The sequence below is a fragment of the Tursiops truncatus genome, chromosome X (assembly GCF_011762595.2).
Source record: "Tursiops truncatus isolate mTurTru1 chromosome X, mTurTru1.mat.Y, whole genome shotgun sequence".
NCBI lineage: Eukaryota > Metazoa > Chordata > Mammalia > Artiodactyla > Delphinidae > Tursiops > Tursiops truncatus.
Window position 1 is genome coordinate 66,859,041 of NC_047055.1, and position 14,528 is coordinate 66,873,568.

At 38.9% G+C, this 14,528-nt stretch overlaps 1 protein-coding gene across 3 annotated transcripts in view; it reads right to left on the bottom strand.

Annotated features, from left to right (window-relative positions):
* Positions 1-14,528, bottom strand: part of UPRT (uracil phosphoribosyltransferase homolog) — a 42,866-nt gene that overhangs the window by 12,722 nt on the left and 15,616 nt on the right. The window contains exons 2-3 of one of the 3 annotated variants that reach the window (XM_073799338.1): positions 1,496-1,546; positions 1,337-1,379 (exon numbers count right to left, since the gene is read on the bottom strand). In XM_073799338.1, coding sequence (XP_073655439.1) covers positions 1,337-1,379; positions 1,496-1,546 — 94 coding nt within the window. Of the gene's footprint in view, positions 1-1,336; positions 1,380-1,495; positions 1,547-9,795; positions 9,881-14,528 lie in introns of all 3 variants that reach the window. The other 2 variants (XM_073799339.1, XM_019932165.3) reach the window with 2 other exon arrangements.

The following is a 14,528-nucleotide window of genomic DNA, read 5'->3' on the forward strand; positions in this document are numbered from 1 at the left end:
CCTTATTATCTCACTTGACTAAGATATAATACTTGCCCTTCCAGGCAAGCATTTTACAATAACCATGAACTTACTTCCTATGTTCTCCAGAAAAATGGAACAAGGAGAGCAAAAGAAAGAGCAATCATTTTCTACCAGTGAACACCAAGACCTCTGTTTTCCCCACAGCAGCCACTGACACAATTGCCTTGACCCTGTCCCTTTGGTTTGATAAAAGCATAAAGACAGAATAACCTATCACTCCAAGAATGTCAACTACATTTATCTTGATGCAGTCCAAGGATTATTACTGGCCCTGGAAGCTCAAATAGAAGTGGCCTTTGAACCAAGAATACTTAAAGTCAAAAATGGAACAGGAGTTGTCTACACTCTTTTGGAATAAAGATTTCCCTAGGGAAAAGGTAAATAAAGAGTTTCGCGCCTCCCCCCACCAACACCATCACATTCCCTTTAATAATATATCTTCTACTATCTGATTATAACTATAAGCTTAATAAGTCACTTTTCTTTCTTTCCCAAACTAAATACTGAGAACAATATTTAGATTGTAAACCTCACAATATCAGACACCATGCTATATGCTTTACCACTGTATCTCCTCCCCCCACAACACAGTCTAGCACAGTGTCTGACTCACATGAGTTCAATGTATATTTCATGAACAGATGAATACTAATAACCACAGCAGAATATGTGTCAACCTCATTCTAAGCACTGAAAAAATTTAGATATAAACACAAGAAGTAAACAGGGCTTACCCAAGACAGCCCAATTTGTCCTGAGAACCTCTCAGATGACACTAACTAAACAGAATTGGGCTTGGTCAATTCTTAACAGCAAGTCCCTGAGCATAGACAGTACAACTTAGTATTTCACGTGTGAGGATACTACAGAAAAGAAGAGGCAAAATAGATATCCAACCCCATGTAAACTACAAGCTAGGTATTAGTTTTTGTGCATTCGATGGATCCCACAAGGGTAACTACTAGGTCTTTTACATCTTTGATTTCCTTTTAATTTACTTCACTTCACTGCCCTAAGAGGAGGCATTTAAGCCTCAGGATCAGGTTACCAAGATCCACTTGAAAGGTAGTAAGTGGTACCTCAGAACTACAGAGAATTAGTTCATGGACAATGCTTTGAGGTGAATGGGACTGAGGCAGAGCTTTAATGCAACAGTAGAAACAACACTTGCAAAGTCTAGCAAGATGTGGGTTACTTGGTACAATCTCTTTTGACCCCAGAATGCTCTAGAACAAAAAAGCCCCTTGGCCTACTACGATTGTATCACTAGGAACAACAGTGAAATGAAAATGGAAAGCCTCCATCCACCTACCAAACGATCCGCAGAAAACATGAAGTCCCCTCTACTGGCTGTCCTAAAAAAAAAGTACAAGTTTTAGTCTAGATTAGAGCTTTAAAGTGAAATATTACTTAATATATATAGTAACTCTGATATTAAAACGTATTACATGCTAAAAGCTTAAAGGCTTACCTGTAACAGACTATTATTGAGACATGACATTTTTCACTAGGATACAGGAACCTAAATGGAATGACTTGGTAAATATTATTGAAAATGCTCATTTGATATTAACACTAGAGAGAGGAATTGAAAAGATCATGCAGTCTCCCACGGAACTGCCCAAGTATATACTCTTCAATCAGGAGATGAACAAGTTCCCCCTGGAAGATGGCAGCAAGTCCAGAGCTCAAGTTAAGAAAAAAACTTTGCAGTTAGAAAACCAGGTTCTCCCCATTCTCACGCACCATTCACCTTGATCTAAAACCCTATTACCAACATAAGTAACCCATCTACTGATACTCTGTCTCTAATCCTTTTTGGAATGAGAATGGCACAAACAAGTAAATCCTCTGTTTCTGCCATTGCTTTCAAGAAGACATAACCTAATTTCCAAGACCTTTCTCAAACTATTGATAACTTTTTCCCTTTGCCTGTTTTTCAACCAAATAGTTTATTCCGTACATCTTTCTACCTACTTCCTGTACACTTCCTTCTGGCCAGTACTTTCAGATCCTGAGGTACCCAAGTAATAATAATCGAGGGTTGCACCTACCCACAAACTGTTACCCAGCCAAAAGAAGAATGTTTATAAGGCTGACATTTTTTCTGTATGTAAAAACCTAGCATTGTTCCTCCTCTTTCTCTCATGTAAGTTAAACGATCTGACAGACTTACAGTTTATGTACTTAAAAATCCCCATCTGCCTATCCATAGCATACCTAAAATATTCCCCAACACAGCATCGAAATGGCATATGCAAGCATATATTATCTCACTATACGATTAATCATGACTCTTTTTCAAGCTTCATTTACTTTCTCTGACAGGGAAAAGCAATGAAATACCCCTGACACAAATGGCATTAGGTTTCTTAGAGTAACCACAGTTCTATCATTATTACAGATACTAACTCTCTAAAATATGGACTATAATTGAGCAATAGGAAGAATATAGGCCTGTATTCTTTTTTTAATTTTAATTTTTTACATCTTTATTGGAGTATAATTGCTTTACAATGGTGTGTTAGTTTCTGCTTTATAACAAAGTGAATCAGTTATACATATACATATGTTCCCATATCTCTTCCCTCTTGCGTCTCCCTCCCTCCCACCCTCCCTATCCCACCCCTCCAGGTGGTCACAAAGCACTGAGATGATCTCCCTGAGCTATGCGGCTGCTTCCCACTAGCTATCTACCTTACATTGGGTAGTGTATATATGCCCATGCCTCTCTCTCGTTTGTCAAAGCTTAGCCTTCCCCCTCCCCATATCCTCAAGTCCATTCTCTAGTAGGTCTGTGTCTTTATTCCTGTCTTACCCCTAGGTTCTGCATGACATTTTTTTTCTTAAATTCCATATATATGTGTTAGCATATGGTATTTGTCTTTCTCTTTCTGACTTACTTCACTCTGTATGACAGACTCTAGCTCTATCCACCTCATTACAAATAGCTCAATTTCGTTTCTTTTTATGGATGAGTAATATTCCATTGCATATATGTGCCACATCTTCTTTATCCATTCATCCGATGATGGACACTTAGGTTGTTTCCATCTCCGGGCTACTGTAAATAGAGCTGCAATGAACATTTTGGTACATGACTCTTTTTGAATTATGGTTCTCTCAGGGTATATGCCCAGTAGTGGGATTGCTGGGTCATATGGTAGCTCTGTTTGTAGTTTTTCAAGGAACCTCCATACTGTTCTTCATAGTGGCTGTACCAATTCACGTTCGCACCAGCAGCACAAGCGTGTCCACACCCTCTCCAGCATTTATTGTTTCTAGATTTTTTGATGATGGCCATTCTGACTGGTGTGAGATGATATCTCATTGAAGTTTTGATTTGCATTTCTTTAATGATTAATGATGTTGTGCATTCTTTCATGTGTTTGCTGGCAGTCTGTATATCTTTTTTGGAGAAATGTCTATTTAGATCTTCTGCCCATTTTTGGATTGGGTTGTTTGTTTTTTTTGTTATTGAGCTGCATGAGCTGCTTATAAATTATGGAGATTAATCCTTTGTCAGTTGCTTCATTTGCAAATATTTTCTCCCATTCTGAGGCTTGTCTTTTGGTCTTGTTTATGGTTTCCTTTGCTGTGCAAATGCTGTGTAGTTTCATTAGGTCCCATTTGTTTATTTTTGTTTTTATTTCTGTTTCTCTAGGAAGTGAGTCAAAAAGGATCTTGCTGTGATTTATGTCATAGAGTGTTCTGCCTATGCTTTCCTCTAAGAGTTTGATAGTTTCTGGCCTTATATTTAGGTCTTTAATCCATTTTGAGCTTATTTTTGTGTATGGTGTTAGGGAGTGATCTAATCTCATACTTTTACAAGTACCTGTCAAGTTTTCCCAGCACCACTTATTGAAGAGGCTGTCCTTTCTCCACTGTATATTCCTGCCTCCTTTATCAAAGATAAGGTGACCATATGTGCCTGGGTTTATCTCTGAGCTTTCTATCCTGTTCCATTGATCTATCTTTTTCATTTTGTGCCAGTACCATACTGTCTTGATTACTGTAGCTTTGTACTATAGTCTGAAATCACGAAGCCTGATTACTCCAGCTCCGTTTTTTGTTCTCAAGATTGCTTTGGCTCTTCAGGATCTTTTCTGTCTCCATACAAATTGTGAAATTTTTTGTTCTGGTTCTGTGAAAAATGCCACTGGTAGTTTGATAGGGATTGCATTGAATCTGTAGATTGCTTTGGGTAGTAGAGTCATTTTCACAATGTTGATTCTTCCAATCCAAGAACATGGTATACCTCTCCATCTATTTGTATCATCTTTAATTTCTTTCATGAGTGTCTTATAATTTTCTGCAAACAGGTCTTTTGTCTCCTTAGGTAGGTTTATTCCTAGATATTTTAATCTTTTTGTTGCAGTGGTAAATGGGAGTGTTTTCTTGATTTCACTTTCAGATTTTTCATCATTAGTGTATAGGAATGCCAGAGATTTCTGTGCATTAATTTTGTATCCTGCTACTTTACCAAATTCATTGATTAGCTCTAGTAGTTTTCTGGTAGCATCTTTAGGATCCTCTATATATAGTATCATGTCGTCTGCAAACAGTGACAGCTTTACTTCTTCTTTTCCGATTTGGATTCCTTTATTTCCTTTTCTTCTCTGATTGCTGTGGCTAAAACTTCCAAAACTATGTTGAATAAGAGTGGTGAGAGTGGGCAACCTTGTCTTCTTCCTGATCTTAGTGGAAATGCTTTCAGTTTTTCACCATTGAGGATGATGTTGGATGTGGGCTTGTCATATATGGCCTTTATTATGTTGAGGAAAGTTCACTCTATGTCTACTTCCTGCAGGGTTTTTATCATAAATGGGTGTTGAATTCTGTCGAAAGCTTTCTCTGCATCTATTGAGATGATCATATGGTGTTTCTCCTTCAATATGTTAATATGGTATATCACGTTGATTGATTTGCGTATAATGAACAATCCTTGCATTCCTGGAATAAACCCCACTTGATCATGGTGTATGACCCGTTTAATGTGTTGGATTCTGTTTGCTAGTATTTTGTTGAGGATTTTGCATCTATGTTCATCAGTGATATTGGCCTGTAGTTTTCTTTCTTTGTGACATCCTTCTCTGGTTTTGGTATCAGGCTGATGGTGGCCTCGTAGAATGAGTTTGGGAGTGTTCCTCCCTCTGCTATATTTTGGAAGAGTTTGAGAAGGACAGGTGTTAGCTCTTCTCTAAATGTTTAATAGAATTCACCCGTGAAGCCAACTGGCCCTGGGCTTTTGTTTACTGGAAGATTTTTAATCACAGTTTCAATTTCTGTGCTTGTGATTTGTCTGTTCATGTTTTCTATTTCTTCCTGATTCAGTCTTGGCAGGTTGTGCATTTCTAAGAATTTGACCTATTCTTCCAGTTTGTCCATTTTTTTGGCAGAGGGCTGCTTGTAGTAATCTCTCCTGATCTTTTGTAATTCTGCAGTGTCACTTGTTACTTCTCTTTTTTCATTTCTAATTCTATTGATTTGAGTCTTCTCCCTTTTTTGCTTGATGAGTCTGGCTAATGGTTTATCAATTTTGTTTATCTTCTCAAAGAACCAGCTTTTAGTTTTATTGATCTTTGCTATCGTTTCCTTCATTTCTTTTTCATTTATTTCTGATCTGATCTTTATGATTACTTTCCTTCTGCTAACTTTGGGGTTTTTTTGTTTTTCTTTCTCTAATTGCTTTAGTTGCAAGGTTAGGTTGTTTATTTGAGATGTTTCCTGTTTCTTAAGGTAGGACTGTATTGCTATAAACTTCCGTCTTAGAACTGCTTTTGCTGCATCCCATAGGTTTTGGGTCATCGTGTCTCCATTGTCATTTGTTTCTACGTATTTTTTGATTTCCTGTTTGATTTCTTCAGTTATCACTTCATTAGTAAGTCATGTATTGTTTAGCCTCCGTGTGTTTGTATTTTTACAGATATTTTCCTGTAATTGATATCTAGTCTCATAGCGCTGTGGTCAGATAAGATACTTGATACAATTTCAATTTTCTTAAATTTACCAAGGCTTGATTTGTGACACAAGATATGATCTATCCTGGAGAATGTTTCATGAGCACTTGAGAAAAATGTGTATTCTGTTGTTTTTGGATGGAATGTCCTATAAATATCAATTAAGTCCATCCTGTTTAATGTATCATTTAAAGCTTGTGTTTCCTTATTTGTTTTCATTTTGGATGATGTGTCCATTGGTGAAAGTGGGGTGTTAAAGTCCCCTGCTATGAATGTGTTACTGTCGATTTCCCCTTTTATGGCTGTTAGTATTTGCCTTATGTATTGAGGTGCTCCTGTGTTGGCTGCATAAATATTTACAATTGCTATACTTGCTTCTTGGAGCAATCCCTTGATCATTATGTAGTGTCCTTCTTTGTCTCTTCTAATAGTCTTTATTTTAAAGTCTATTTTCTCTGATATGAGAATTGCTACTCCAGCTTTCTTTTGCTTTCCATTTGCATGGAATATCTTTTACCATCCACTTACTATCAGTCTGTATGTGTCTCTAAGTCTGAAGTGGGTCTCTTGCAGACAGCGTATATATGGGTCTCGTTTTCGTATCCATTCAGCCAATCTGTGTCTTTTGGTGGGAGCATTTATTCCATTTACATTTAAGGTAATTATCGATATGTACGTTCCTATTCCCATTTTCTTAATTGTTTTGGGTTCGTTGTTGTAGGTCTTTTCCTTCTCTTGTGTTTCTTGCCTAGAGAAGTTCATTTAGCACTTGTAAACCTAGTTTGGTGGTGCTGAACACTCTCAGCTTTTGCTTGTCTGTAAAGGTTTTAATTTCTCCATCAAATCTGAATGAGATCCTTTCTGGGTAGAGTAATCTTGGTTGAAGGTTTTTACTACTTCATCACTTTAAATATGTCCTGCCAGTCCCTTCTGGCTTACAGAGTTTCTGCTGAGAGATCAGCTGTTAACCTTATGGGGATTCCCTTGTGTGTTATTTGTTGTTTTTCCCTTGCTGCTTTTAATTTGTTTTCTTTTTATTTATTTTTTGACAGCTTGATTAATATGTGTCTTGGCATGTTTCTCCTTGGATTTATCCTGTATGGGACTCTCTGTGCTTCCTGGACTTGATTAACTATTTCCTTTCCCATATTAGGGAAGTTTTCAACTATAATCTTTTCAAATATTTTCTCAGTCCCTTCCTTTTTCTCTTCTTCTTCTGGAACCCTTATAATTCAAATGTTGTTGCGTTTGATGTTGTCCCAGAGGTCGCTGAGACTGTCCTCAGTTCTTTTCATTCTTTTCTCTATATTCTGCTCTACAGTAGTTATTTCCACTATTTTATCTTCCAGGCCACTTACCCATCTTCTCCCTCAGTTATTCTGCTATTGATCCCATCTAGAGTATTTTTAATTTCATTTATTGTGTTGTTCATCATTGTTTGTTTCATCTTTAGTTCTTCTAGGTCCTTGTTAAATGTTTCTTGTATTTTCTGTATTCTATTTCTAAGATTTTGGATCATCTTTACTATCATTATTCTGAATTCTTTTTCAGGTAGACTGCATATTTCCTCTTCATTTGTTAGGTCTGGTGCGTTTTTATCTTGCTCCTTCAACTGATGTGTGTTCTTCTGTCCTCTCATTTTGTTTATCTTACTGTGTTTGGGATCTCCTTTTTGCAGGCTGCAGGTTCATAGTTCCCGTTGTTTTTGGTGTTTGTCCCCAGTGGCTAAGGTTGGTTCAGTGGGCTGTGTAGGCTTCCTGGTGGAGGGAACTAGTGTCTGTGTTCTGGTGGATGAGGCTGGATCTTGTCTTTCTGGTGGGCAAGTCCACGTCTGTTGGTGTGTTTCTGGGTGTCTGTCGACTTATTATGATTTTAGGCAGCCTCTCTGCTAATGGGTGGGGTTGTGTTCCTCTCTTGCTAGTTGTTTGGTATAGGGTGTGCAGCACTGTAGCTTGTTGGTCGTTGGGTGAAGCTGGCTGCTAGTGTTGAGATGGAGATTTCTGGGACATTTTTGCCATTTGATATTACGTGGAGCTGGGAGGTCTCTTGTGGACCAGTGTCCTGAAGTTGGCTCTCCCACCTCAGAGGCACAGCACTGACTCCTGGCTGCAGCACCTACAGCCCTTCATCCACACGGCTCAGAATAAAAGGGAGAAAAAGTAGAAAGAAAGAATTAGTAGAAGTAGAAAGAAAGAAAGAAAGAAAGAAAGAAAGGAAGAAAGGAGGGAGGGAGGGAGGGAGAGAGGGAGAAGGAAGGAGGGAAGGAAGGAAAAAAGAAAGAAAGAAGATAAAGTAAAATAAAATAAAGTAAGATAAAATAAAAGAAAGTTATTAAAGTAAAAAATAACTATTAAGAAGAAAACATTTAAAAAAAATGGACAGATAGTACCCTACAACAAATGGTGGAAGCAAAGCTATACAGACAAAATCTCACACAGAAGCATACACATACACACTCACAAAAAGAGGAAAAGGGGAAAAAATCATAAATCTTGCTCTCAAAGTCCACCTACTCAATTTGGGGTGATTTGTTGTCTAAAGGAGGGAAGGAAGGAAAGAAAGAAGATAAAGTAAAATAAAATAAAAATAAAATAAAGTTACTAAAATAAAAAATATTAAGAAAAAAATTTTTAAAGAAGGATGGATAGAACCCTACGACAAATGGTGGAAGCAAAGCTATGCAGACAAAATCTCACACAGAAGGATACACATACACACTCACAAAAAGAGGAAAAGGGGAAAAAAATCATTAATCTTGCTCTCAAAGTCCACCTCCTCAATTTTGGATGATTTGTTGTCTATTCAGGTATTCCACAGATGCAGGGTACATCAAGTTGATTGTGGAGCTTTAATCCGCTGCTTCCGAGGATGCTGGGAGAGCCTTCCCTTTCTCTTCTTTGTTCTCTCAGCTCCCGGGGCTCAGCTTTGGATTTGGCCCCGCCTCTGAGTGTAGGTCGCCGGAGGGCGTCTGTTCTTCGCTCAGACAGGACGGGGTTAAAGGAGCAGCTGCTTCAGGGACTCTGGCTCACTCAGGCCGCGGGAGGGAGGGGTACGGTGTGTGGGGTGAACCTGCGGTGGCAGAGGCCTGAGGCGCGCCATGCATTCTCCCGGGGAAGTTGTACCTGGATCCCAGGACCCTGGCAGTGGCGGGCTGCACAGGCTCCCCGGAAGGGGCGTGTGGATAGTGACCTGTGTTCACACACAGGCTTCTTAGTGGCGGCAGCAACAGCCTTAGCATCTTATGCCCGTCTCTGTGGTCCGTGCTTTTAGCCGCGGCTCACGCCCGTCTCTGGAGCTCCTTTAAGCAGCGCTCTTAATCCCCTCTCCTCCCACACCAGGAAACAAAGAGGGAAGAAAAAGTCTCTTGCCTCTTCGGCAGGTCCAGACTTTTCCCCGGACTCCCTCCCGCCTAGCCGTGGTGCACTAACGCCCTGCAGGCTGTGCTCATGCCGCCAACCCCAGTCCTCTCCCTGCACTCTGACCGAAGCCCGAGCCTCAGCTCCCAGCCCTGCCCACTCCGGCGGGTGAGCAGACAAGCCTCTTGAGCTGGTGTGTGCTGGTCCACTGATCCTCTGTGCGGGAATCTCTCCACTTTGCCCTCTGCACCCCTGTTGCTGTTCTCTCCTCCGTGGCTCCGAAGCTTTTCCCCCTCCGCCACCCGCAGTCTCTGCCCACGAAGGGGCTTCCTTGTGTGTGGAAACCTTTCCTCCTTCACATCTCCCTCCCAATGGTGCAGGTCCTGTCCCTATCCTTTTGTCTCTGTTTATTCTTTTTTCTTTTGCCCTACCCAGGTATGTGGGGAGTTTCTTGCCTTTTGGGAGGTCTGAGGTCTTCTGCCAGCATTCAGGAGGTGTTCTGTATGAGTTCTTCCACGTGTAGATGTATTTCTGGTGTATCTGTGGGGAGGAAGGTGATCTCGCATCTTACTCTTCTGCCATCTTCCAAAATCCCTAAGTCTGTATTCTTTATATATAAATACTCCCTAAACTCAGAAAACTCTATCCACACACCTACACATAGACAGCCCATTTAAAACAGGCTTTATGTACTGTGGTTTTCAAATGAAACTATACTAATAATATTACACTTTCACCTTTCATTTCTATAATTAACCTTCACAACATGCTTGTCAAAGAAGTAAAAGTCAGCGAACTACCAAGAAAAAAGAAAAAAAGACTGACGCCTACTTCCCCATTTGCTAGACCTACATAAACTTGTCTAAGTAGCCAGAACACAGTTTTTCAATAGGGAAGATAAGTCTGGATTTGTCTTAAAGAAATATTCAATAGTATATCTTGAGAACACATCTGAAATGTTTGTCTTTAATTTTTAAACAGTTACACAAATATATTACATAGAAAAGTTAGGTTAATTGATCAGAGTTGCCCAAATTCATTATTTTACTTTAGAAACAGACATTGTAACATCTTCACACTCTCCTCAAAAGTATCAGCATCATCTGATAACTTCTGGATGATAAGCACTTCTCTACATTCCAAAAAAGGTACACACTATGAGAACCTAATGTGAACTGTTATCTCTTCATAGCTATTTGACTTCCAGTTAAAGTAGTCACTGCTCCAGGTCATCCCACTACAAACAGTAATTACTAACTTATCCCCTGATGTTTTTGACAGGCTTCAGATGGACACTGTTTACTTAAATCAATTTAGAAATTAAAGTACAGTTAGAATACAGTAAGTGGGTTGCATTCCTTAAAAACCCACAGTCACACCGCACGGGTTTGTGACCAGGGGCTGTCGCAGTCCTCATTCTGGGTTATGGTTTTATGTTTAAATTATCCACATCAATCAGCAGCATCATTTGGGATTTCTGAGCAGACACTTCAAGCACAATTTCTGGACTGAAGGGGCGAAAAATGTCTGACAGCAATGCAAGCTTACTCCGTGCTGCCAGAGCAGGCAACTTAGACAAAGTAGTGGAATATCTCAAGGTGGGCATATACATCAATACCTGCAACCAGCCGCGTGGATGAAAGGCTCTTGGTGCTGCAGCCAGGAGTCAGTGCTGTGCCTCTGAGGTGGAAGACCCAACCTCAGGACACTGGTCCACAAGAGACCTCCCAGCTCCACATAATATCAAATGGCGAAAATCTCCCAGAGATGTCCATCTCAACACCAACACCCAGCTTCACTCAACGACCAGCAAGCTACAGTGCTGGACACCCTATGCCAAACAACTAGCAAGAGAGGAACACAACCCCACCCATTAGCAGAGAGGCTGCCTAAAATCATAATAAGTCCACAGACACCCCAAAACACACCACCAGACGTGAACCTGCCCACCAGAAAGACAAGAACCAGCCTCATCCACCAAAACACAGGCACTACTACCCTCTACCAGGAAGCCTACACAACCCACTGAACCAACCTAACCCACTGGGGAAAGACACCAAAAACAACGGGAATTACGAACCCGCAGCCTGCAAAAAGGAGACCCCCAAAACAGTAAGATAAGCAAAATGAAAAGGCAGAAAAACACACAGCAGATGAAGGAGCAAGATAAAAACCCACCAGACCTAACAAATGAAGAGGAAATGGGCAAGCCACCTGAAAAAGAATTCAGAATAATGATAGTAAAGATGATCCAAAATCTTAGAAATAGAATACAGAAAATACAAGAAACATTTAACAAGCACCTAGAAGAATTAAAGATGAAACAAGCAACGAAGAACAACACAATAAATGAAATTAAAAATACTCTAGAAGGGATCAATAGCAGAATAACTGAGGCAGAAGAACGGATAAGTGACCTGGAAGATAAAATAGTGGAAGTAACTACTGCAGAGCAGAATAAAGAAAAAAGAATGAAAAGAACTGATGACAGTCTCAGAGACCTCTGGGACAACATCAAACGCACCAACATTCGAATTATAGGAGTTCCAGAAGAAGAAGAGATAAAGAAAGGGACTGAGAAAATATTTGAAGAGATTATAGTTGAAAACTTCCCTAATATGGGAAAGGAAATAGTTAATCAACTCCAGGAAGCACAGAGAGTCCCATACAGGATAAATACAAGAAGAAACACACCAAGACACACATTAATCAAACTGTCAAAAAATAAATAAAAAGAAAACAAATTAAAAGCAGCAAGGGAAAAACAACAAATAACACACAAGGGAATCCCCATAAGGTTAACAGCTGATCTTTCAGCAGAAACTATGCAAGTCAGAAGGGACTGGCAGGACATATTTAAAGTGATGAAAGAGAAAAACCTGCAACCAAGATTACTCTACCCAGAAAGGATCTCATTCAGATTTGATGGAGAAATTAAAACCTTTACAGACAAGCAAAAGCTGAGAGAGTTCAGCACCACCAAACCAGCTTTATAGCAAAGGTTAAAGGACCTTCTCTAGGCAAGAAACACAAGAGAAGGAAAAGCCTTACAATAACAAACCAAAACACTTAAGAAAATGGGAATAGGAACATACATATCAATAATTACCTTAAATGTAAATGGACTAAATGCTCCCACCAAAAGACACAGACTGGCTGAATGGATACAAAGACAAGACCCATATATATGCTGTCTACAAGAGACCCACTTCAGACCTAGAGACACATACAGACTGAAAGTGAGGGGATGGAAAAAGATATTCCATGCAAATGGAGAACAAAAGAAAGCTGTAGTATCAATTCTCATATCAGGAAAAATAGACTTTAAAATAAAGACTATTAGAAGAGACAAAGAAAGACACTACATAATGATCAAGGTATTGATCCAAGAAGAAGATATAACAATTGTAAATATTTATGCACCCAACATAGGAGCACCTCAATACATAAGGCAAATACTAACAGCCATAAAAGGGGAAATCGACAGTAACACAATCATAGTAGAGGACTTTAAAACCTCACTTTCACCAATGAACAGATCATCCAAAATGAAGATAAATAAGGAAACAGAAGCTATAAATGATACACTAAAAAAGATGGACTTAATTGAGATTTATAGAACATTCCATCCAAAAACAACAGAATACACATTTTCTCAAGTGCTCATGAAACATTCTGCAGGATAGATCATATCTTGGGTCACAAATCAAGCCTGGTAAATTTAAGAAAATTAAAATTGTATCAAGTATCTTTTCTGACCACAATGCTAGGAGACTAGATATCAATTACAGAAAAAGATCTGTAAAAAATACAAACACATGGAGGGTTAACAATACAGTACTTAATAACGAAGTGATCACTGAAAAAATAAAAGAGGAAATCAAAAAATACCTTGAAACAAATGACAATGAAGACACGACGAACAAAAATCTATGGGATGCAGCAAAAGCAGTTCTAAGAGGAAAGTTTATAGCAATACAATCCTACCTTAAGATACAGGAAACAACTCAAATAAACAAAGTAACCTTGCACCTAAAGCAATAAGACAAAGAAGAACAAAAAAACCCCAAAGTTAGCAGAAGGAATGAAATTATAAAAATCAGATCAGAAATAAATGAAAAATAAATGAAGGAAATGATAGCAAAGATCAATAAAACTAAAAGCTGGTTCTTTGAGAAGGTAAACAAAATTGATAACTCATTAGCCAGACTGATCAAGAATAAAAGGAAGAAGACTCAAATCAATAGAATTGGAAATGAAAAAGGAGAAGTAACAACTGACACTGCACAAATACAAAAGATCATGAGAGATTACTACAGGCAACTCTATGCCAATAAAATGGACAACCTGGAAGAAAAGGACAAATTCTTACAAATGCATAAACTTCTGAGACTGAACCAGGAAAATATAGAATATATGAACAGAAAAATCACAAGCACTGAAATTGAAACTGTGATTAAAAATCTTCCAACAAACAAAAGCCCAGGACCAGATGGCTTCACAGGTGAATTCTATCAAACATTTAGAGAAGAGCTAACACCTATCCTTCTCAAACTCTTCCAAAATATAGCAGAGGGAGGAACATTCCCAAACTCATTCTACGAGGCCACCATCACCTTGATACCAAAACTAGACAAGGATGTCACAAAGAAAGAAAACTACAGGCCAATATCACTGATGAACATAGATGCAAATATCCTCAACAAAATACTAGCAAACAGAATCCAACAACACATTAAAAGAATCATACACCATGATCAAGTGGGGTTCATTCCAGGAATGCAAGGATTGTTCAATATACGCAAACCAATCAATGTGATCCACCATATTAACAAATTGAAGGAGAAAAACCGCACGATCATCTCAATAGATGCAGAGAAAGCTTTCGACAAAATTCAACAACAATTTATGATAAAAAGTCCTGGAGAAAGTAGGCAGAGAGGGAACGTTCCTCAACATAATAAAGGCCATGTATGACAAACCGACAGTCAACATCGTCCTCAATGGTGAAAAACTGAAAGCATTTCCACTAAGATCAGGAAGAAGACAAGGTTGCCCACTCTCACCACTCTTATTCAACATAGTTTTGGAAGTTTCAGACACAGCAATCAGAGAAGAAAAGCAAATAAAAGGAATCCAAATTGGAAAAGAAAAAGTAAAGCTATCACTGTTTGCAGATGACATGATA